Below are 24818 nucleotides of genomic sequence, written 5' to 3' on the forward strand. Positions count from 1 at the left end.
AGGAAATTAACGGAACCTAGAAGTTGACTTGACTGTGGTTCTGGAAAGGCGGCTTTATGAAACGAACACTTCCGGCAGTTAGTGCCAGCGTAATCCTGCAGGTGGGGCGGGGGGGCGGGGGCGGGGGCGGGAGGCTGTGTCCCGTAGTTCCAAATGGCTAAACTTACAATGAGAGGCGGGCTTCCGTCGGGGTTACGCTCTCTAATTGGCTGATGCCGTGGCTCCTTTGGGAGCAAGGGTAGCACGTTACCGGAAGAAGGTGGAAGCGTGCGGCACTAGGCGGTCTTCAGTCCTCGTGGGAGTCCGGGACTAGGGTGGGTCTCGGTCCCGCGGCGATGGAGAGCGTGTGGCGTGCCTGGGATGGGCAGCTTAAAGAGAAAGAGCCTGAGACGCCGTGTGCTGAGAAAATTGTGGTCTCCTGGCTCAGCAAGGCTGAGTGGGAACAAGTGACGGTTTATTTGTTCTGTGATGATCTGAAATTGCAGCAGTATGCGCTGAACCGTATTACAGTATGGAGGAGCAGGTAAGGCGGCGGGGGTCGGCCTTTTGCCTGGGTGCTGGTGGTGCCTCACTCCTTCCGTGGTCGAGTTCCCCAATATATCCTTCCCTGAAATTGCCTTATGGCGCCTCTCTCCTAAGTGTCTCGGGGCAAAGTTGCAGACAAGCACTTGTACTTTTACCGTGGAAGAAAGAAAGAAAGAAAGAAAAAAGATGATGTCCCAATAATATCGTATCTGTGAGCTTTAATATTTACTTGCAAAATAGAGGGGACTTGAGGCAGGAGTAGGTTGATTTGCTAGCATGGCTCTCTGGTTCCAGTTAGGGATTGGACTGTCGCCCTTTAGGTTAGACTGGGGACTGAAGTGGCTGCTCAGCTCATTTGATGAAGGTGAGGGTAGCGAGATTTGGGGCTTATCTAGCTAAATAGTTTGAGGGGGAGAGAATGGACTGTGCCCACACAACTCTTGACGCATGTAGCAGTTAAGCTGCCCTGTAGACCCCAGGCAGCTTCCCACTTCCTTTATTATTGTGTGTGTGGGGGGGGGGTGTCTCAGGGACTTTACCCTGTCTTTCCCACCCCGCAGTGTTTTGTATCTCCAATGCACTTTTCAGTGTATCATGGGAGTATTGTGTAGCAACCGAGATTCTGTGGTAGAGGGTGGAAGAATGTCAAGACTTTTATGATGATGCTGGACTGTGGCCCTTTAGGTTAGGTAACGATCTGCCCCTGGCCGTGGCTTCCACTGCTGACCTGGTTCGATGTAAGCTCATGGATGTAGCTGGTGGCTTGGGCAATGATGAACTTAGACTGCTCTATGGCATGGCATTGGTCAGGTAAGATCTGAATCGGCTAACCCTGGGGCTTGGCCTCGGGACTAGAGGTGGATGCATGGATCTTAAAAGGTTGCCTTCAGGTGCCACCTGAAGAAAAAAGAAAAAAAGCCCTGGATGGGTCTTTGTGTGTGAACCAACCTATGATTGTTTAACTTGGCTGTGACTATGCCATGTTCACAACTATGCCTTATCTAGACAATCCTCTTTGATACTTTTTCCAGAAAGCCTTCTCTCTTCTGTTTTTTTCCTGCCCTTCTGGAATATGTGTAGGGGACATGAAATTTGGAACACCTTGGGTATTTAGATCCAATTCAGCTTTAACAATCTTTTTTTTTCTTTTTCTTTTTTTAATCTATTAACTTCTCACCAGGAACTTTTTTTTTTTAGTTGAGACAGGGTTTCTTTGTGTAGCCTTGGCTGTTCTGGACTCACTTTGTAGACCAGGCTGGCCTCAAATTCACAGTGATCTGCCTGCCTCTGCCTCCCCTGTGCTGGGATTACAGGTGTGCACCAGAGCGCGCAGATCCAAGAACTGGTTTTTTTTTTTTGTTTTTTTTTTTGGACAAGATTTCATTATGTATGCCTGTTGGTCTGCAATTCACTTTGTAACTCAGGCTGCCATCCTACCCCAGGGTGATCCTCTTACCTAGAATTGCAGACATGTGCCATTGTTCCCAGCTCAGAATTTTTTTCTGAGTGGTTCCTTGCTTTAATTTCTTGTGGGTTGTCCAACCATCCTCCCATTCCCTTTGCTACCGCACACACAGATGGTGGTGGAGTGGGTTCCTTGCACTACCTTTTTTTTTCTTTTCTCTCCTCCCTGAATGCTGAAAGGTTGATGCATTGAGGAAGAAAAGACACAGGCTGAGAGTTACCAGTTTAAATGAATCATAATGGTTCTGACAATTTCATACATACTGGGTTTTCTCACACGTCAAAGCCTTATATTGTTTATTCTGAATTGATGTCTCCCCCTTTTTCCTCTGTTTCTGTCATTTATTTGTGTTCCACTTATCATTTGATATAGTCATTTCTAATGACATCTATAGCATATTAGGTTCTATCATAATATGTCATGATTATTCTAGACCAAATTTGCCAAGACCAGAACAGTGTCTTACTTTTCTGTATTATAAGTACACAGCATAGTCTTTAGTAAATGTTGGAGTGGGTCAGACTGTCCCGACTTTGGCTGACAGCAATCATGAGAGCAGGCCAGTCAGTAGAAAGGTTGCGTGTAGAAAGAAATACAAGGTGTCAGTAACTTCACAAGGAATTTTGAGTAAAACATTTTTTTGGACTTATAGTGCTACTTCTTTCTCTCCTAACTCAGGTTTGTGAATCTTATCTCAGAGAGGAAGACAAAATGTTCTAACCTCCCCCTCAAGTACCTGGCTCAGGAGGTATGTGCGACAATATGGCATGCTCATTCTCTTTTTCTAGGAGGTCTTCCTAAATGGCACATGGGGTAAGGTATGCAAATTTATCTTGTCACTACCAGGTAAACCCAGTAGGAGCTTCAGACCCTTAACTTTCAAGATTTTTGTTGTTGTTGTTAATATGTGAAATTATGTGTTCCACTGCAACATTCATACATGCGTCATTATGCTTTATTTGCCCCTCTCTGCTTTCCATTCCTATTCCTCCTCTTCACTCAAATAATCCTTCCTTGTGCTTGCAAGTCACATTCCATTGGCCTTACTTGTTCTCCTTATCCCTTTCATTAGATCCCTTCCTCACTCCTCCACAGTCCTCTTTCTGTATTCTTGTCCTAAACACAGATACACACATATATACACTTAAATCTGGATTCTGCATGTGAGAAAATTTATGAAATACCTGCTTTTCTGGCTCTGATTTATTTTGTTTGCTTCACATACTGATCTCCATTTCTGTCTGTTTTCTTGAAGATGTCATGCTTTCATTTTTCTTTACAGCTGAATAAAATGCCATTCTGTATGTCCCATGTTGCTTTATATGTATCGATAGACCTATTTGCTCATTATTTATTGCAGCTGTTGTGATTCAGGGTAGCAGTAAATGTGGGTAAGTATTTCTGTGTCATGTTGATTTAGAATCCCTGGGGATATGCCCAGGAGTGATAGGTAGAGCATGTGATCATTTTAATTTTAGCTTTTTAGGAACCTCCATATTGATGCTCTAGTGGCCATACCGGCTTACACTCCTGCTAGCAGTGAATAGAGTTCTTTTCCCCATATCCTCACCAGCATTGACTGTTGCTTTCTTGTTTGTTTGTTTGGTTGGTTTTGGTTTTGGTTTTTCAAGACAGGGTTTCTCTGTGTAGCCTTGGCTATCCTGAACCCACTTTGTAGACCAGGCTGCAGCCTGGCCTTGAACTCACCGAGGTTGGCCTGCCTCTGCCTCCTGAGTGCTGTTGCTTATTTTCTCAAATCTTGAAAAAGTTTAGGCCAGGCATGGTGGTGCACACCTTTAATTTCAGCACTTGGGAGGCAGAGGCAGGCGGATCTCTGTGAGTTTGAGGCCAGCCTGGTCTACAGAGTGAGTCCAGGACAGCCAAGGCTACACAGAGAAACCCTGTCTCGAAAAACCAAAAAAAAAAAAAAAAAAAAAGGAAAAAGTTTAGTTTGTATTTCCTTAATGGCTAAGACTGTTAAGCACTATTTGAAATATTAATTGACTGTGTATGTTTCTTTGAGAACTATACATTAGTACATTTATTGATTGGATAATGTTTTGTTGTTTAACTTTGGGATTCTTCATTATTAATACCTTGTATGATATATGCTCAACAAAGATTTTTTTCCCATTTTCTAAGCTGTGCTTTTTCTTTGCTCTGTTATTTTCTTTGATATACAGAAACCTAGTGTCATGTAATTCATGTGTCGATTCTTAGGATTACTTCTTGTGCTGTTGGAGCCCATACCTGAATGTTTTTGAATTGATGATTGAACATACAGTTTTAGAGAAATAGATTGCTCCTCCCTTGTTTCTCATAACTTGCATTTCAGTTGGGTTGGCTAGCACTGCTAGGTTGGAGTGTCCTGATGAAAGTGAGAAGCCTGATTATACCACTGGGTAGGGACACAAAAAAGAATAGTAGGCAAAATACCTGCCCACATGGAGCTGGCAGTCTGAGGAAAGAACTAGTTCAACCATGCAGCCAGAAAATGCCAGATATTTGTGGCTTGAGTGAATATGTTAGGTATGTAGTGCCTTTGAGGGTAGGTGTGTTCTCAACCATGAAGAAAAACTGCCTGCAGCTCTTGTGGGAGGCAAGGAAGGTAAAAGGTCCCTAGGAGGAGGAAAGGGCAAAAGGAAGCTGAGAATGTAATTGCTAATGCTCATTACAGAAATCTCTTAAAGGAGAATGGTTGGTAGTTGAGGGTAGTTGCCTTTTCTTATTTTAAGACTACTTCCACTGAACAGTGAAATATAATCAGGAATCCTGGATTTTAATCTTGACTATCAGTAAGACTGGAGCCCTCACTGGAGAGCGATGGCCAGGGTGATTCATCCCTGAGTTTCTGCAAGCTTCAGTATTTCCTCATTCCTAACTAAACTCATCCTGCACACCTAATCAGGTGAACATCCCGGACTGGATTGTTGAACTTCGCCATAAGTTGACCCACAAGAAAATGCCCCATCTAAATGAGTGCCGCAGAGGTGAGTGCCCCATGGGTATGATACCTCTCAGTTAAGCCCATGGGCCTGGGCTGGGTGGCATTTGGGGATGTGGAACAGAGAGGAGGATTGTACCTTGTGTCAGGACTGGGTGAAATTTATTATAGACTCACTTTGGCTACAGTAGAAGGGGCTTTCATAATATGTAGTGATCACAATATGTAGTGTTTTTATATGTAAAAGTCCATGTGGAAAATATGAAAAATGAAATCAGGATTAAGATTACCCTTTTTCAGGTTTTAATATGTCTTGGCAGTGTATTGCTCCATTTTTTAAAATTTCAAAGGTACTTTTATTCATGTTCATGAGGTATGTTTACTAATTTGTGTGTGGAGGCCAGGAGAGGTTGCTCTATCCCCCAAAGCTAGGGTTACAGGCAGTTGTGAGCCACCTGCTCTAGGTGCTGGGATCTAAACCTGGCTTCTCTGCAGGTACAGCAATTGCTTTTAACTGCTGAGCCATCTCTGTAGCCTCAGGGTATTTTTTCCCTATTAAATTTTGCTCTGTAGGTAGTATAGTAGTCTGAAGGGGTGGGTTGAGAGGTGTAAACCATAGTCTCATGAACTCAGATAATCTTTGTATATTCCATCCATCTTGATTAAAAATCCCTGACTCAGATCCAGAAAAGGGAAGAGACTTGGCTAAGGCCATGTAAGTAGCTAGTGTACCATTTACCACTCCTTGTTTTATTTGGCACCCATGTCTAAGGCCAGCATTAGTTTTCCCTCTCCTCTGGGAAAGATACCAGTGAACAGGAGAATACAGGAACAAAATAAGCAAGAGAGGCTATATGTAGATATTTCAGATTTGAGCCTTGGAGCCAATTCTCTCTTTCTTGGATTTTACCATTATGCATACAAAATGAGAGTAGAGGCCCAGAGAGCTGGGGACCTGCAGGGTACTTGCCCATAGTTGGTCCTGTGGCATGGTAACCCGCCCTCCTGCTTCTTCTAGGTTGCTACTTTGTCCTGCAATGGCTTCAGAAGACGTTCTGGAGTCGCCAAATGGAGAGCAGCCTGAAAGAAACCTGGGAGTTGGAAGAGGACCAGATAGAAGCAGAAGAACAAGAAGAAGAAGAAGAAGAGGAGGAGGAAAGTGAAATTATCGTTGATGAGACTATAGTGGAAGAGAATCCAGAGCCTCCGGTTGAAGAAATAAGTGGTGAGGTGGATGTCAAGGATGATACAGACAATAAAGATGATGAAGAGGAGACTGCTACTCCAGAACCTATTTCAAGACATAAGGAGTTGTATGGTAGGTATTCACGGGGGCAAAGAGAGGCCCGTGTGCCTGGAACCGTCAAACTTAGGTTAGTACCGCTTATTTCCCTGACGGAGTACTTTCTGTGGGCGGTGGTGGGTCTCAGCTTAAAAAGGTTGCTGTGACAAACTGTCTTATTGGGATAGTTTTCATGATGGAATGAGTATAGCATTTGTCCCATTGTCTTTCTTGAGTTACGTGAAGTATGCGGGGAAGGAATTTTAGTTCACAGTTAATAGTTCAAGAAATGAGGTACAAGAGGCTCAGATTCCCAGAGAGAATGGGAGGCTAGGCTTCCTTTCCTAACTTTTTTCTGTTCTGTTTTCAGAAAAAGCACGAGAGTTGCTGGTATCATATGAAGAAGAGCAGTTTAAGGTAAGTGTTCTTGAGGCGGTATGTTGTCATGTGCCCCAGACATTTCTTCCCTCTTGCCAGCTACCTGAGAGAGAAGTCTTGGGAAAGAATTTGAAAGTGGCAAAGCATGAGGGAACTTCTCAGAATTCGGAAGAAAACTGGCAAAATATGAAGGTATTTCTTGGAGAGGGTGGGGACTAGAGCAGAGCCTGTAATCAGATGATCCTGTGAGCTGATGGAAGGGAACAAGCAGATAATGAAGTTGGTGGTATAGAGGATTCCTGGGAATGGGCTGTAATTGTAGAGTCCTGTGATTCTCAAGATGACCAGCAGGTGGGGCTTAAGAGCTTCCTTAGGTCAGATGAGAATTAAGGCGTACTTTTTAAATAGAAAGGTGCAGAAACCATTTAGGTCATTCTCCTTTTTCCATAGACACATTGAAACCTTGGATGGGGGAAGGGACATATTCAGGATTATATACACAGTAAATGGCAGAACTAGGATAAGAACCTGGGTCTCACCAGTTCTCTTGCTGCCATAACTCCTTTCTCCTATTTGCTCCTTACCCTTTGGCCCAAACATCTTTGCTCATCTTAAACCAAATGCTCCCATTTGGCACCTAAGAGAGTATCTGATGATTGAGGGCCACAGAGGATTTGGTGTGGGGCGGGGGGCGGGGTGGTGGGGAGTAAGAAGGAAAAAAATCTATTTACTTTTAGTTTCTTGGTCAATAAAGAAGTTGTGGGGGTGGGGACAATAAAGAAGTTATGGGTCCACCCTGCGTGCTTTGTCCTGTTCCCTTAAGGGCGGTGCTGGGGTCTTATGAGAAGGGATCCTGGAGGGGTTAGGGTTGGGTTGCTTGATAGAGTCAGACTTCTGATTCGACTCTTTTTGCTATCAGGTGCTGGAGAAATACAGACATTTACCTCAGGCTATTAAGGCGTGGAATAACCTTTCCTCACGTGTACAGTGTATCCTGGAAGAACTCAAGGGGATCTCGTGGGAGGACAGGTTTGTAACCTGATAACTTGGTTTTGCCTGCTCTCTAGGGTAGAGCATAACAGCCTCATTGGAACTGGCTTCCAAGCCATACCTGGTGATGTAGACCTGTAATTCTAGCTACTTGGGAGGTTAAGGTAGGCAGCTTAGCATGCACAGTGCCCTGAATTCAGTCCTTATACAGAAAGAGGAAGCAGTTGTCATGTTCTAGTTAACTGTTCTCTGTTTTAGGAAAGCTTAGAGGTAATCCTCCCCTCTTCTACATGAGCTGTCTCAAACCCTGCCAGCTACCATGTTGCCTATTGTGAGTTTCTAGAAGAGCCAGAGTTATGAATGTATGTAGTCATGCATTCTCTGGCAGCCGTTTCCCTCTACCACATGGAATGTGGCAGTTTTGGCAAATAGAAGAAGGCTGTGATACATACCACTTCATCACCTCGTCTTGGGGTACTGCTAGTCTGTCCTTTCAAACAGCTCTTGGAAGGTGTCACTATCTCTTGGGTAGTTGTAGCTAGGCAGACAGAGGAAAGGCCTTCTCAGACTGTGTTCCCTCCCCTTTCACTATGGCTGTGTGTTGCCCTGCCAGCAGTCTTTAAATCAGCCAGAGTAGGCAAAAAAAAAAAAAAAAAAAAAAAAAAAAGTTGCTCTTGTGTATGTTGCCTAGATTTGGTTGGGAAGGGCTTTGGAGAACTCCTACCCACAGCCTGTGGAAGAAGGCCTGGAATGCAGTGGGGTCCAGTGCTAGAGCAGTTGCCTAGAATGCACAAAGAAAAATCAAAACTAAAAGATTATGGAGGCAGTGCTGGCCCTGCTACAAAGGACAGTTAAAAGAGATCTAAGATGCAGAGTTGTAAGGAATATGTACTAGCTTTGATGTAGGTGAGTTTGGATGGAAGCTTGCCGTGTAAGCTGGGGTTCATCTCGTTATATTGTCTTTCTTCCCAGAAGACTAGTTCTAAGGGTGATGGTACTCTTATGGGTTGTTTGTTTGTATAGCTCTGGTTGCATAGACCATGCAGTCTTGGAACCAGAGATTTATCTGGCTCTGCCTCCTGACTTCTTGAATTAAATATGTGTACCCCACCATGCTCAGTTCCAAAGGCATTTCATTAGAGTTTGCTCATGCTAGACTTTTTAGCTCTACTACCCTTCAGCAAAAGTCTGAGGGACGACTTCCCCTGCAGCTGGGAAAAATGACCCCTGTACCTACATAGTAGTATCAGCCTTTTTGTGCTGAGCAAGCAGCGGGTAGGCTGTTTTAAGGTCTAGGATAGTTATCTGAGAAGAGGAGGGATTGGCGGAAGGACTGCTGTGTTCTCAAGCCTGGTCTGGTGGAGAGAAGGAGCTGACTGTGTTGCCATCCCTCGAAGATTCTGGGACATCTTGAAAGCTTATTGACTCCTTTTATACCTAGTCAGCTGGGAGCGGCTGTTAGCAAGCCAGTAGCTGTGGAGGGTCTGTTGCTCACTTAGGTTTGAGCTAGATGGAGTTGAGAAATCTACCCTATTGGTGTTTTCAACCCCTCTACCTTTGATCTGGATTCTTTGTAAGAAGGCCTGAGTCGTATTTGTACTAGCAGTTGATTATCTAACAGTTCTGCTTCTAGGATCTAACAGAATGTAGCCCGTGTGAAGGGAATGTGTAGAGGATAGAGAAATGAGCAGGGGAAACAAAAACATTGTAGGAGTTGAGGTCCAAAAGCACCTAGTCATCATAGGCATTTAATTTCTTCTGTCACTAGAGTTATTCAGGCACTACTGCTCTCGTGTATGGGACCATGGGCTTACTACATGAGTGGTCAAAGCCCTCCAATTCCAGATTTTGGCTCAGTCCCTGTCCCAGGAGCCCGAAGACTAATAGTTATTGTTATCTCCTTAGTCTCTAGTCTCTCTCACTGGTACTTTGGACATTTGAACCAGAGACATTAGTTGCTATAGAAGTGTTGCAGGAATAGGTGCCTTTTATCAGTTTGTATTCTAGTGTGTCTTTTCATCTTCTTGGTACTGGGAATTAGGCCCTGGCTCGTATGTACATTACATTAAGTCTTGTACCATTGAACCATAGCCATATTTCAGCCCCCTAAGTAATTTCAACTTTAAATAACCAGTGAATCAGTCCAGCATATATTTGGAAAGGTGACTTTTTTTTTCTTTTGAGACTCAGTTTTGTAATATTAGCCAGGTGGTTCTGGACTTAATGATGCTCTTACCTCAGCCTCCTAAGTCTCCTGAGTAGCTGGGACTATAGCATGTACAGTTATGCCTCTCTAAACTACTGTCCATTTGCTTCAGGGATGCTGTGCTGGATGCTTTTCTGGATGACGGCTTCCTCGTTCCCACTTTTGAACAGCTGGCAGCTTTGCAGATAGAGTATGAAGGTAGGGTTCTGGGTGTTCACTGAAACCTTAGGGTTCAGTGTTTCTTATGTGGGGACTCCAGAAATGGGCTGGAGTGTGGGGAGGGGTGGGGCTGAAACCTCAGCCCTTTTGGCTGAGCAGGATAGCTTGTCCTGCTGATGTGTAGCGATGGGGCTTGAATCGGTTAGTGTGGGTTGGAACGGGTAGGGTGGGATTTCTTAACACTGTTGTTGTGCCTTGTTAAATGTGATTTAGCCACTAGCTAGAAAGCTAGAACAGCAGCATTGGACAGGCCTTGAGAGGTCATCTAGTCCAACATCCTCATGTTACAGATGGTCAGACTGAGGTCCAGAAAGGGGAAGTTACTGACCCAAATTCACACAGTGAGTTATTGACAAAGCTGAAGTCAGAAACAGAGTTCTTTCTTTTGTACTTGGTTTTGTATTGTTGTTTTCCAGATACTAACTGGTTTCTTTTTCCTTGCTCTGCTTTCCTTCTCTCGTCTGCAATGGCAATTCTTGTTGATGGGACTTGGGAGGGTATCTGTTCTTTCTCATTTGTGTACATTTTTCCTTCTCTTTCCCTGCTCCCTCTTGCTGGCTTGCTTTGCTGCTTTCTCACTCTCTTGCTTTTGATCCCAATGCCCTTCACGACCATCAACGGATATCCGTCACAAACCAGAAAACATCGACTTGAGTGAAGTATTGGTGCCGAGACCATTCTCTCAGTTCTGGCAACCCCTGCTGAGGGGCCTGCACACCCAGACCTTCACACAGGCCCTTCTGGAGAGGATGTTCTCCGAGTTGTCTACCCTGGGGAACACTGGGATCCGGTCTACCTACATCCTTAGATGGACCGTTGAACTGATCGTGGCCAACACCAAGATTGGTGAGGAAAACCAGCCCTAGTCCCAGGGCCCAGGCATCACAAGCAAAAGCTTCCACCAGTGTGTGTCCTCATCTCTGCTATAAAGTACCACCATGTGGACAGCTTCCTTGGGTGTGGTAGTGCACTCCTTTAATCCCAGCACTTGGGAGGCAGAGGCAGGCGGATCTCTGAGTTCGAGGCCAGCCTGGTCTACAAAGGGAGTCCAGGATAGCCAAAGCTGTCTTGGAAAAAAAAAAGTTTAAAGTTGCCCAAGAGAGTCCTGCAGGAATTAGTGGACAAATCTCCTTCTTCCTTTTTCTCAAATCAATGTAAATGGGGCACTCAATGCTTTGAGTAATTACAAATTAGAGGGTAGAGATTTGGGGAGATGAGGGGATTGAGCCTAACTTTTGAGGTCAAAGAATGGGTGGAGGGCTCACATGGTTCTTTCTTTTAATCCTCTTTTTCTTTCAGGACGGAATGCTCGGTGGTTTTCTGCAAGCCAGTGGGAAGCAAGAAAGAACTGGAGGCTGTTCAACTGCTCTGCCTCCCTTGATTGGCCCCACGTGATTGAGTCCTGCTTGGGCTCACCATGCTGGGCCAGCCCACAACTCCTTCAGCTGTAAGTCTTCATTCCATCTGGTGCGAGGGTTTGGCGCTGGCTGCCTCAGTGCCTCTCGCCACTAGACTGGCTGAATTGGAAGGCTCCTTGGTGATGTCTAGCTCAGTATCCCTACCAATAACTGATGGGAGAACTGAGTCTGGAAAGGGGAGGGTAAGATGCTGATGCCTATGGTCATTCAATTTGAGACTTGGCTAAACTGAGTCCAGTGTGAGAATGCTTAGCCTAATGGCCTGCAGAGTGTCAGTGCACAAGGAGTGGAAGCTGGTGTTTGTTATTGAACCCAGGTCTTCTGGCTCCAAGCCCAGTGCTGTCTCCTCTGTTTGCTTCCTAGAGTATACCTCTGATAATTCCTCAACAATCCCCAATGCCATCTTAGCAAAGTGATGTTTTTACCTGACATTTGGTGTCCTTTCTGTTTCTCTACCTACCTGTCATGGTAACTATATTTCTCGTGAGTTCCCTGGTTCTCTCTAGGTTGTGTGGTCAATTGGACAGTCGTTTGGATCCCTGTAAATACCCATGGTTGTCTTCTTTCCTGTCTTCTCTGTCAGTTCTTGGCCCTAAGCCGCTCCCCTCATTCTTCCTCATTCTCTTTCTGCATTCTAGAGCACAATTTGTTTCATCTGAGCGACTCATTTGACCCCTGCGTGCCCTCACCTCCAGAGACTTTGATTCCCCACTGTATACAGCACTGTATTCCATTGCTCAGCTTTCCTCTGAAAGCTAACATCCTAATACCGTATGTACTTGGTGACCACCATGTCTTGTCCTTTTGGTTTTCGCCTTCCTATTCCATGACACTGCTTTTTACCTGTGTCCCAGCTTCCATGCCTTTCTTTCTTTTCTTCCACTGGCTGCCTTCCTCAGCTTTGTCATCAGTTACTTCCCTTTTCTTTAGCACCTTCTGCTCTAATAACTAATCTTTTGGCAGTGTCTGACTTGCAAACTCTAAAGCTGGAATTGATTTCTATGCTATGGTTCTTTTCATTCTTCACTCTGAGTTATAGAGTTCTCCCTGAGAAAACCACAGAGCACTGCTCATTGCTGCCTCTGAAGCGTTACAAGTTCCAATCTCATGCCAGGCTTCAATTCTGTGGCTGACCATTTGTTTACTGACCACTTCATCTCCGGTGGCTTTGCACTGCATCAGAGTCTATTCTGTCTGTGCTCGGCAGTCAGCTGTGCCAGCATCCCTAGGGCCCCACCTTATTGTCTCCTTTTCTTAGCTGGTTCTTACCCTTTATGAATGTGTCTGGGGTTTTATGGTTTGTTTGTTTGTTTGTTTGTTTTTTAATCTTAAAAGAGTAATAACAAGAGCTGGGCAGTGGTGGCGCACACCTTTAATCCCAGCACTCGGGAGGCAGAGGCAGGAGGATCTCTGTGAGTTCGAGGCCAGCCTGGTCTACAAAGCCAGTCCAGGACAGCCAAGGCTACACAGAGAAACCCTGTCTCAAAAAGAAAAAAAAAGAGTAATAACAGCATAAGCAAGATCTATGTTGCTTTGACCATGCATATTTTTGTTTGGCATTCTTTTCTTTTCCCATCTCAAAAAAGTGGTTCTCATGTTAATTTTTCTCACTCTTCTTTTTCCTCTTTAACCTGCTGCAGTTTGATTGGTACTCAGTCTCAAAGCTGCCTTGACCTAATTAACCAAAGCAGGGCTCCTTGTTAGTCTCTGTGTCTGCTGCATTAATGTTGGATTCCACACCTAAAAATGCCAGTGTTTATTTCTGGTCTGTATAAACTGCTCAGGCTATATCTCCTTAGTCCAGTCCTTTCCTCTACAATTCAGTTTCCTCTACTTGACTGCATGTTTAACATCTGCCTTTGGTGGGCAGTCCAACTTCAGAGTGATCTTCCTTAACTATTACAGATCTCACTTGGTGGTAGCACATCCTATCCCATCCTGTTGACTCCTGAATATTTCCCAAATTTGAGATGTGTGTTGCAGTGTCTCCTCCTCCTCAGCCCCTACCCACATGTTTGCTTCCTTCAAGGGCAAGAGCACTGCATTGACTGTCTGTACTCCAGCACCAAACCTTAGTAAATGCCCTTGACCTGAATGAAATATCCTCGGCTAGGTCCTTACCAGCAGTGCTTGTTTTAGTAGAAGATTCAATCAATGTCTGGGGAACGAGGGAAGTGAGGGACTGAATGCCAAGACAATTTTAGTTTCTTGATCTGTCTATTTGATCCAAAAGTCTTTCTTGAACACTACAGTCATTTTTATAAAATAAAAATGTGGTTTTCCATACAAGTTCAGCCAAGGCAACTGCTTCAGGAGATGGGACAAAGCTCTGTCGCCGCGTTGCCAGATGCCTGAGCTCTCGACTATAAGTGACATGAGTAAGAAGCTGGGAAGCACTTGAATTTTTGATCTTAGCCATTCTGATGGGTGTAAGATGGAATCAAGCAACACCACATGCTGGCGAGGATGTGGGGAGAGAGGAACACTCTTTCATTGCTGGTGGGAATGCAAACTAGTACAGCCACTTTGGAAATCTATCTGGTGCTATCTCAGAAAACTGGGAATAGGGCTTCCTCAAGACCCAGCTATTCCACTCCTTGGAATATACCCAGAAGATGCTCTAGCACACAACAAGAAAATTTGTTCAACCATGCTCATAGCAGCCTTGTTCATAATAGCCAGAACATGGAAACAGCCTAAGTGTCCCTCAGTAGAAGAATGGATAAAGAAACTGTGGTACATATACACTATGGAATACTATTCAGCTATTAAAAACAAGGAATTCCCGAAATTTGTGGATAAAGGATTGAGCTAGAAATGATCATGATGAGCAAGTTAACCCAGAAGCAGAAAGACTCAGATGGTATATACTCACTTATATCTGCATACTAGCCCAAGGGGCATGTCCCACGAAAGCCTTCACTTACCAGGAAACTGGGACAGTGAGGAGGACATCCTATTGGGACTCTAGATGAGACAAGCATGGGAGAATAGAAGGGTCCAGAGGGTCCTAGAAACCTACAAATAGAACATCATGATAGGCAGATTTGGGCACAGGGGTCGCGCTCAAACTAAGGCACCAGCCAAGGACAATACAGGCTGTAAACTTTAAACTCCTACCCAGATCTAGCCAATGGTCAGAACAGTCTCCACACTTGAGTGGAGAGTGGGATATGACTTTATCACGTACTCTGGTGCCTCACATTTGACCATGTCCCCTGGATGGGGAGACCTGGTGGCACTCAGAGGAAGGACAGCAGGTTACCGAGAAGAGACTTGATACCCTATGAGCATATAGAGGGGGAGGTAATCCCCCTCAGGAACAGTCATAGGGGAGGGGAATAAGGGGAAAATGGAGGGAAGAATGGGAGGATACAAGGGATGGGATAACCATTGAGATGTAACAAGAATAAATTAATAATAAAAAATTTAAAAAAAGAAGCTGGAAGCAAACTAGCAGTTTCTGGAGGAGTCAGGCTAGAGCATCAAAGGAGGAGCATTTGAGCATTTCAAGGAGAGAACAATGAAGGAAGCTTCAACATGTAGAAGGAATGTAGGATAAATATGTACTTGGGAGGGAGTGGAAAAGAACAGCATGGGAAGGTTTGATTAGATGGCCTTCAAGGTACTTTCCAATCCTAAGTGCCTGCAGAATAGCATAGAGGCTTCTGGTCCTGAGATTTTCTCCTAACCCAAACCTATCAGAGGGATGCCACACGTGCCATCAGTAACAGCGGCTCACTTGGGTACAATTCCTTGTATACAGATCCTACCTTTATGAAATAATGACTTTAGATCAAATCACTGATTGTACAGAGTGGAAATTAGAGGGACTGTGCCTAGGTGTGCTACACATTGACTAGGGCCAGAAATCTCTGTAGCCTGTCTCTAAGTCTGGGCTTTTCCATAATGTTCCAAATACATTGAGCTATGGCAGCAAACCTTGGTTGCTGTGTAAATACAGAACTTCAGTTTTTGGGTTTTTTCTTTTTTTTTCTTTTTTTCTTTTTTTTTAAATTTTTTTCTCCTTTATTAATTTATTCTTGTTACATCTCAATGGTTATCCCATCCCTTGTATCCTCCCATTCTTCCCTCCCTCCCATTTTCCCCTTATTCCCCTCCCCTATGACTGTTCCTGAGGGGGATTATCTCCCCCTGTATATGTTCATAGGGTATCAAGTCTCTTCTTGGTAACCTGCTGTCCTTCCTCTGAGTGCTACCAGGTCTCCCCCTCCAGGGGACATGGTCAAAGGTGAGGCACCAGAGTATGTGAGAAAGTCATATCCCACTCTCCACTCTACTGTGGAGAGTGTTCTGTCCATTGGCTAGATCTGGGTAGGGGTTTAAGGTTTACCGCCTGTATTGTCCTTGGCTGGTGCCTTAGTTTGAGCGGGACCCCTGAGCCCAAATCTGCCTATCATAATGTTCTACTTGTAGGCTTCTAGGACCCTCTGGATCCTTCTACTTTGCCATTCTCCCATACTTCTCTCATCTAGAGTCCCACTAGAATGTCCTCCCCTCTGTCTCAGTTTCCTGGTAAGTGAAGGCTTTCGTGGGACATGCTCCTTGGGCTAAAAAAATACAGAACGCTTCACGAATTTGCGTGTCATCCTTGCGCAGGGGCCATGCTAATCTTCTCTGTATCGTTCCAATTTTAGTATATGTGCTGCCAAAGCGAGCACTTGGGTTTTTTTCAGAGAAAAAAATAAAAGATACTACTGATACTGAATTAGCAGGCATTGTGTTTTTTTTTTTTCTTAACTAGGCTATTGACACAGCAATCTTTTTGTTTTGTTTTGTTTTTTGAGACAGGGTGTCTCTATGTAGTCTTGGCTTTCCTGAACTTGCTTTGTAGACCACACTGGCCTTGAACTCACAGTGATCTGCCTGCCTCTGCCTCTTTGTGTGATAGGATTAAAGGCATGCGCCACCAAGCCCTACAACACAGTAATCTTATAGGAGGTGAAAGTATAATACATTTTTCTAGATAAGATACCTAGAATTAAAGTACCTTAAAATCACAGTGGTTTGTTGATAATGGGATGAGAATTTGGTCCTCAGTTCCGTGGGTGTAAACTTCACTTTCCACCAGCCTAAGCCCCTGACCTCAGTCCCAGGCAGTGACAGGCTTACTCTCTATTTTATGATTCCTGTCATCACAGCACCTAATGGGCAGACTAGAAGCTGGGGATAGCGGGATAGCCATGGGTAGTGAGCAGCAGTGACAAGGCATCCTGCCAGCGTCAAGTGCCTGGGGATATTTATTATTAATCACACTAATGGACAACACTAAGAGGGTAGGCTTTCTTCCTAGCTTTCCCTCACATAAAGTTGTAAGCATTTCAGGATCTTGCCCCAGCCAGGAGGTCAGTTCAATCTGAACCAGTGTCCCCTTGGAATATGAAGTGAGTCCTGCCAACAGGGACACCCTATCTAGTCACTGGATCCCAGCTCTGTCCCCAAAGACCAGTGGCCAGCCACATGTGACCAGTCTGCATGCACTGCTGTGCTTTCTCTGTAAAGCATGCACACTTCTCACTCCTCGTGGCTAGAAGGGTGTGCCCCATCCCTCCATCCTGCTGTGTGACCCACAGTGCCAGCTGCCTCTTAGGGGCCAGGCTCTGGGAAGTGTGCTCATTGTCCCCAGCAGCTCTCTGTTGTTAGTGGCTTTGTTGTTAGCACTGTCTTTGTGTTAAGTTGTTCTGTTGTTGGTTTTTTGAGACAGGGTTTCTCTGTGTAGCCTTGGCTGTCTTAGACTCACTTTGTAGACAATGCTGGCTTTGAACTCACAGAGATCCTCCTGCCTCTATTTCCCGAGTGCTGGGATTACAGTGGTACGCCACCAAGCCCCTGCTAGCACTGTCTTTTATGTGCCCTATATCATCTTGTTTAATTCTCCTCTGTTCAACCCTTTCCATTGGTCACCACGCTGTGCTCTTTTGTGTGTCTGTCCTTTCCAGTTTTCTCCCTCTCCTGTCTCCCAACAGTGCCTTAGGTCCTCCCTAACCAATTGCTCTGAATTAAGAAAACAGATGCCTCCCTGGTCTTCCTGCCTCTAGGCTGCCCTACCCTGGCCATCATCCTTGTGGTTAACAAGGTGATCTTCAGAGATGGCAACTTTGACATGTCCTCAGAGTTGGCAGGTGGCCTGCCTCATCCTTCGCACACTTCCCTTCTCAGTCTTCTTTTCTTCCTACAGCTCCCCAGCGTGGGCCTTGCCCTCCAGCCAGGGTACTCTGACCACCTGGCAGTGGGCTCCCGCTTGCCCCTGGGCCCCCTGGGCCTCACCTACATGAAGCCGCTCCCCAGTCTCTGCCCCCTCCTCCTGCTCTCTGCTCCTACAGCACCCACAGTCAATTCACAGTGTCCATCAGGTCTCCCTTCCAGATTCGCTTTCTCTAGTCAACCGCTGCTGCGGTTTTCTTTCTTTCTCTCCATTCCAGGCTGGGCTGTAGCTTCTGCCATAAGGAATCACACATTGTGTTCTATGCCAAAGAAGCCAGCACACTGCCCCCCATATCCTTGGCCCTCAGGACAGATTCTTCAATTAGGCCCATAGGAGACAATGTTCTCCCATTCTGATTTCCAGTCTTGCATGCCTATTTACTAGTTTGTATGTTTATGTAGTGTTTCAGTGCAGACTAGTAGCCATCATTTATTGTCTGCCACTGTGCTCCAGGCACTCTGCCCGTCATTCTATGTGAGCTTTTTAATTTCCTCCCAAGAACCCTAGACATTAGATGTTACCGTCTTCATTCTAATGAGCAGTAGAATAGAAGTAAAGTATAGAGCTGTAGCAGAGAGCTGGTTCATTGGCTTTTGCATTCTATATGCTCTGTTATGCTGCCTTTGAGAGGGGTGAAGTTGAGAGAACAAGTTCACACCCCAGAGTGTTGGGCTTTGAGGTAGCTTTGAGACATTAACCTTTTCCTACTCCATCCCTCCATCCATTTGCTTTAGAGTCTTTAAAGCCATGGGACAGGTCTTACCCGAAGAGGAGCAGGAGAAGCTGCTACGTATCTGTTCCATTTATACTCAGAATGGAGAGAAAGGCACCGATGGTGCAAAAGACAAGAATGGCACAAATGGCAAGAAAGGCGCGAATGGCAAGGATGGAACAAATGGCACGAATGAAACAAATGGCAAGGATGGGACAAATGGCAAGGATGGGACAAATGGCAAGGATGGGACAAATGGCAAGGATGGGATAAATGGCAAGGATGGGACAAATGGCAAGGATGGGACAAATGGCAAGGATGGGACAAATGACAAAGATGGGACAAATGGCAAAGATGAGACAAATGGCAAGGATGGGACAAATGGCAAGGATGGAACAAATGGCAAGGATGGGACAAATGGCAAGGATGAGACAAATGGCAAGGATGGGACAAATGGCAAATATGGGACAAATGGCAAAGATGGGACAAATGGCAAATATGGGACAAATGGCAAGGATGGAACAAATGGCAAAGATGGGACAAATGGCAAAGATGGGACAAATGGCAAGGAGGGGACGGCGAAGGCAAACGAAGGTTCCCCTCCCATTGGGAAAAATCTGTACACATTGGATATCTTATATCGGGACTTATATCCATCTGTTGTCTACTGTGAGTCTGAAGAGAATATTCAACAGAAAGAGCAAGACAGCCCTATGGATGCCATGCAAGGGGAGGAAAAGGAGAAAGAGGAGGAGCAGGAAGAGGAGCGGGAGGAGGATGAGGAAGATGAGCAAAAGGTCTTTCAGGATCAGAATGTGGAGGATATGGAGGAAATTGATGACTTTGAAGAAAAAGAAGAGGAAGAGGTAGATGATGTTGAAGTTGAGGATGAGGTTGAAGTTGAGAATGAGGATGAAGATGACGATGATGATGATGAAGAGGGAATGGAGGTGGGCTCTTTTTCTTTCATGCAGGAATCCTGTGTTTTTGAGGCTGCTAGGATCATGTCCTGGAAAAAAGAAGCTTTGCAGGGTTCAGCATGGCAAGTAAGCTCTGGTAAGTACCCCTTAAACCCACTTTTATTTTCTTCCATCATTGATTCCCTCCAATCTTGGTTGGCCCCTCTCCTCCTTTCCCTCTCTCTCTTCCTCTCCCCACACCTCTCTTAAGATTGAGTGTCACAGTGGAACCTCAGACTTGAAATCCTGTGGTCATCGCCTCCTGAGGGCATGCTCTCCCCTCTTCCTGACTACTGCTTTAACTCTTTGAGATGAAGCTTGTTTACACTGCTGTTCTTTGGGTTAAAGTGACCCCCACCCCCATTTCAGCCTCCTGAGTAAGTGAGGTTATAGCTTGATACCATTGGGCTCTGCTGGCTGACTCTTGAGGCTTTCCTTTATCCTAGAGAATAGATGAGAAAGGAACAAGATGGAGACAACATATGGCAAGCCTCAGAGGCAACTGTATACAGGGATGGCTTCCCTCTTAGGTTGGAGTATATAAGCATCAGGGACCACTGTCAGACTGATTTGCTGTTTCATATAAGTAGTTGTATGTGAGCCCTGGACAGTAAGAGCATAAGAATGAAAAGGCAGGGGTATAGTACATATTAGGGCACATGTTCTCATGTGCACTCAGTGCTTTCTATGTGCACATGGAGGCTGACTGGTGGTAAAACTGGGTTTTGCTGTCTGTATTACAATCCAGGGCATTAAGTGTAAGAAACTGGATCAAAAAAAAATTAATGGAGTGGTTTGGATTTTAGGTGTTCATTCAAGTCTATGAAAGTGAAGCCCAGAGGGGATACGGGTGATGGAGAATGACGTCCATGAATCTGCCCCTCTGAGGATAGTCCTTTGAATGACTTCATTTAGTTTAAGAAGGAACCTTAAGGGAGGCAGACATGGAGCAAGTACAACAGTCAGTATGGGACGGTACATGTCTATGCACATGGACACTGGAGGCAGGGGCATGGCCCCTGTGCTGAAGCCTGGAAACAAGAAGGAAAATAGCTGGGCCCAGTTAGGAGTAAGAGACTTATGAAAAAAGTGTCATGAATGAGTTCATCGGGAAAGCTGTAGCTTTTGCCCAATGAGGATAGGTGTGGAAGGACTGTGGTATAAAAACTCTGAGTGGGAGTGCTAGGGGGTGAGTGAGCACATTTGGGGTGTGTGTGTGTGTGTGTGTGTGTGTGTGTGTGTGTGTGTGTGTGTGTGTGTCCGTCCACACCTGATAGGTAAGTCATGACATAGTGACAAAACAACACCTCTTAGGGCAAGGAAGGCTGAATGAAGTTGGTGTCTTTGTAAATAGCAAAAGAGAGAGGAATTGGTACAGGAGCAGTTGTGTCCATGTGGTAGGATGGGGGTGGGGTAGGGTTAGATGTGGGTATAAGAGAAAAGTAGGGGAGCTTAAGCGCCTCCAGGGTCTGAGAAATGTCAACTATTCAACATGGAGGCAGAGGTCAATAAGCTGGAACTGATGGTGAGTGAAGAGTGCAGGAAACCTACTGGGTAGTTAATTTTCTCCACCAGAGGCCTAGAAGTTCCAGAAAGATGATTTAGATTTGGATTACATTCAGTATAGGCTAGAATATAAAATCAAGACTAACCACCCACCAGATTGAGCAGGAGCGCTCGCTCACTCTGCTGACTGAAGAAGAGAAGGCTGTGACGGAGCTATTAAATTCCCACATGCCAGACTTAAAAAGAGATGGAATTTAAAAAAATATTTTATTTATTTATTATTATGTATGCAGTGCTCTGTCTGCATGTACACCTGCAGGCTAGAAGAGGGCATCAGATCACATTGTAGATGGTTGTGAGCCACCATGGGGTTGCTGGGAATTGAACTCAGGACCTCTGGAGGAGCAGACAGTGCTCTTAACCTCTGAGCCATCTCTCCAGCCCCAAGAGATGGAATTTTAAAAAGGAACTCTAATGGCGAAAAGATCAATTCCAAAGATTCAACAAGATGTATGGGGGGATGGGGATGGGGCTGATAAGGAAGTAAGATGTTCCTTGAGTGACAGAATCGTGATGCTTGTCATATGAGAGGAAATTGTAAGGGTAGATATATGGCTACAAGCCAAAAGAATAGAATGGGAATAGAGATTTAAATAGTAGAGAGAGGGAGAGGGAGGAAGGGAGGGAGGGAGGGAGGGGTAGGAGGGGTAGGAGTTATAAAGAGAATCTTGAATAGGCCATAGTGTTGTAGATGTTTTCTGAAGAGGAAGCAGAATCAGCTAAGACGCAATGTCTATGTGAGGGAAGTGGTGGAGCCTGTGGGAGGGGCTATGATAAACTAGGTGGTGAGACAGCCTTTTAGAATTGTCTCTGTGCTGTCACTGAGGAGCTATGGTTAAAGATGTCAGGCTAAAGAGACCTGGGCAATAATATACATAGGTTTGGGGATGTTAGTGATGGGAATGGTTAACTCAGTGCTAGAGAGAACCCATGGGAATGATCCTTTTGTGTGAAGATATCTGCTAAAACCGTTAAGACAGATAAAAGTTTCTGTAAGAGCCAGGGTTAGAGAGCTAGGCAGTTAGAGGGATAGCTCTTCTCTTTGTGTGCACAGTTCTGGGAATCAGACCCAGGAAAGACTAGGCGTTTGGTCTTCCACTGAGCTATATGCCCTCAACCCATCTTTTCTTTAAATTGACAATTGTGTGTATTTATGAGATTATGAGATGCCGTATGATAATTTGATACATAATATATAAAATGGGAACAGCCCTTGAGTGATTTCTATGGTTTTTACATTAAAAAGATAATTGAAGGGTAAAATGTCATACATCCAAGGTATAGTGACATGGAGAATGTTTCATCCCAGAGTAGAGCATCTTCATGTATGTATGTTTTGGGGAAGTTGTAAATTATGAATTAGGAAAGGTTGTGATGTTAAGTCCTTTCCTCTCCTCATCTTGCTCTCATTCCTTTCTCTCTCTTCCTTTGCTCCCCTCCCTCCATGTGTGTGTGTGTGTGTGTGTGTACATATGTGAAGAAATAGAAACAAAGATTTCTGAGGTTTCTGCCTATAAATGAGAGTTGTGGGAGGCAGGGAGTGGAGTAGCAGACATTCGTTGAATGGAATGTGTGCACATCTTTGGGGGTTAGAATATGTGGTATTCTTTCTTTCCCTCTGGTAGAGTGATAACCTTCTACAGAGCATGTGGAATATGTTACCTCTGAGATAGTATCTATCCTTAGGTGTGTGTATGTCTTTGGACAAGGTTACTTACTAAGAATGAATGTGGCATTCATACACATTATATTGAGTATAGCTAAATAAACAATTTTGATCGCTCAGATAATCCTAAGTGTTGGTGGGTATGAACAAGGCATGGTGCGGGAATTCTGTGATTTTCATTAATTAGTGTATTGATATAGACATATCTGAAGATGGCTGTGTTTTTGTGAAGATCTATCTGAGACGAATGTGAGAAGGGTCGAAACTGTCTATAGGTATAGAAAGTGCGTATAATGTAAGCACATGAGGTAAGGCTTAGAAAATGCTAAGATGGTGACGTGCTAAGATGTCCTTGAGAAGTGGTAACAGTGAGGACAGAGCCTGTGCTAAATTGGCTAATGGGGCTCGGTAGATGGGGGTGGGCCTGTATACTAGTAGGAAAACCAGGTCATTAGCCCACTTCTTTTCTGTAAATAGTTTATTTGATATTTTAAAATCTTTTAAGTTTTGTGAAATTGTATGTTAAACATATTACCCACCATACCTTCCTATCCTCATTTCGTTCTCTGCCATTAGTTCACCTCATTTTCCTTGACTGTTCAAATTTCTCCTTTAATGTCAGACATGATTTTATGCATCTAGAAACGACAAATGAGATGAAGCATGGTATTTGTCTTTCTGAGATTGGCTTACTTAATGGTTTTCTGCAGGTCCATCTGTTTTCTTTCAATGTGACATAGTTCTTGAGAACTAAAAAAACAAACCTTGATTTTTTGTATATCACATTTTTGTTATTCACTCCTCTGTCCTTGGACACCTAGGTTGGTTCAATGACTTAACTACTGTGACTAATGCTGTAATAAGCACTGGTGTGTAAATATCTCTGTGATATGTTGATGTTGGAGTCCTTTGGGTAAATACTCAGGAGTGGTTATACCTGAGCAGAAAGGTACTCTGGCTTTGTGGTTTGTTTTAGATTCAAGAAACCCCTATCCTGACTTCCACAGTGGCTGGACTAGTTTGCATTCCCCTCAGCAGTGTATGAGAGTTCTCTTTCTATATTGTGATCAGCATTTGTTGGTACTGGTTTTCTTAATAGCTGCCATTCTGTCTGAGGTAAGATGGTATCTGAGTGTAGTTTTTACTTTTCACAAGCTCACTCTTGTGTCTCTCTGTGTTCTACAGAAGATGTGCGGTGGGGTACATTCCCCATAGGCCGCACACCAGGTCAGACTGAGGACCCAGGGGAGCTTCTGCTGGACAGTTATGACACTATGTATCTTTTGGACCAACCTGTAATAGAGCACAGACTAGAACCTCCAAAGTCCAGGAGTGGGTAAGTATGTGTGACAGTGGGATTTCACACCCCTTTGACTGCCACCTTCTGGATAAGAAGAAACAAAGTGTTATGGGGCGGGTACTAGTGGGCAGAGCCACCCTGGTTCTCATCTGAAATTATTTGTCAGAGTAGCTCTTGTCCCTTATTTACAAAGACAGGCAGGAGGTTGGCCCTTCCCACAGGCACATACCAGTCAAGTTCCCTTAGCTGCTCCAGTTTAGAGCTGCCCTTTCCCTGACTGACAGTATACTTTCTCTGCAGCAATATGCGCCTAAGTTATGGCAGTAACAATGCTAACAGCAGCTCTGGCCGCAACTTAGAGGGCTGTGTCTGGAGCCAGGAAAAAATGTGTGAGCTCAAAGCTTCTGTGAAACTCTTCTGATGGCTGTCCTGATGCAAGTGTCCATGAAGCCCTGCCATAGTCACACCTCAGTCCAGAATCCACCTATGGTAGGACTGGACAACCTGGGAAACACTGAGATCAGCCATCAATTCAGCTTTCCAGCACAACGAAAATGTGAATGATGCCCCCTCCCTTTCTGTTTTCTTTTGAAAAGTAATAAACAGATTTTTGTCATGGTGTTTGTGAGATGAGAGATGTATGTGTTAGGATAGACCTTTCTAATTCTCTTACTTTGTGGCTATTCTAAAAATGGTGGGATGGTAACAGGCTTTTGAGTAGAAGTTGGGGACTGGGACTTTTTAAATATGCCAATTCTGATTGCTTTCCTAGCTAGACTGTAGACATACCTTCTGCCTGGCTCTTTAAACTTATTTCTGCATCCCTCTCCTATAATGTGGGCAAGCCTACATGAAAGCATCCGAGCCCAAAGAAGAGGCATAGCTGGCTATAGACCCTAGTAAACATCTGAGGCGTGGGGCTGTGTGGGGGACCGGAGGTGGCAGGGAGTGGGAAAAAGACC

The 24818-nt window shown here is 44.7% G+C and overlaps 1 protein-coding gene across 3 annotated transcripts; it reads left to right on the forward strand.

Moving 5' to 3' along the window:
* Nucleotides 1-228: 228 nt before the first annotated feature.
* Nucleotides 229-24477, forward strand: LAS1L (LAS1 like ribosome biogenesis factor). 3 transcript variants are annotated; one of them, XM_084789475.1, is made up of 15 exons: nucleotides 229-523; nucleotides 1210-1335; nucleotides 2669-2738; nucleotides 4899-4980; nucleotides 5953-6252; nucleotides 6587-6633; nucleotides 7514-7623; nucleotides 9903-9988; nucleotides 10300-10350; nucleotides 10649-10855; nucleotides 11309-11456; nucleotides 18388-19231; nucleotides 19340-19421; nucleotides 23742-23892; nucleotides 24157-24477. In XM_084789475.1, exons 1-15 carry the CDS (start codon nucleotides 336-338, stop codon nucleotides 24275-24277), a joined length of 2613 nt encoding a protein of 870 aa, XP_084645601.1. In that variant the 5' UTR covers nucleotides 229-335; the 3' UTR covers nucleotides 24278-24477. The 3 variants fall into 3 exon arrangements, with proteins under 3 accessions (XP_084645601.1, XP_084645599.1, XP_084645600.1); XM_084789473.1 differs by having other exon boundaries at nucleotides 18388-19421; XM_084789474.1 differs by lacking the exon at nucleotides 10300-10350 and having other exon boundaries at nucleotides 230-523; nucleotides 18388-19421.
* The last annotated feature ends 341 nt before the right edge of the window (nucleotides 24478-24818 follow it).

The sequence above is a fragment of the Acomys minous genome (genome assembly GCF_964271855.1).
Source record: "Acomys minous genome assembly, chromosome: 7".
NCBI classification, from domain to species: domain Eukaryota; kingdom Metazoa; phylum Chordata; class Mammalia; order Rodentia; family Muridae; genus Acomys; species Acomys minous.

Coding starts and splice junctions, on each gene's coding strand:
- LAS1L (XM_084789473.1), top strand. CDS start 336: ATGGAGAGCGTGTGGCGTGCCTGGGATGGGCAGCTTAAAGAGAAAGAG. Junction 6,634..7,513: donor ATGAAGAAGAGCAGTTTAAG/GTAAGTGTTCTT, acceptor TTTTGCTATCAG/GTGCTGGAGAAATACAGACA. Junction 11,457..18,387: donor AGCCCACAACTCCTTCAGCT/GTAAGTCTTCAT, acceptor CATTTGCTTTAG/AGTCTTTAAAGCCATGGGAC.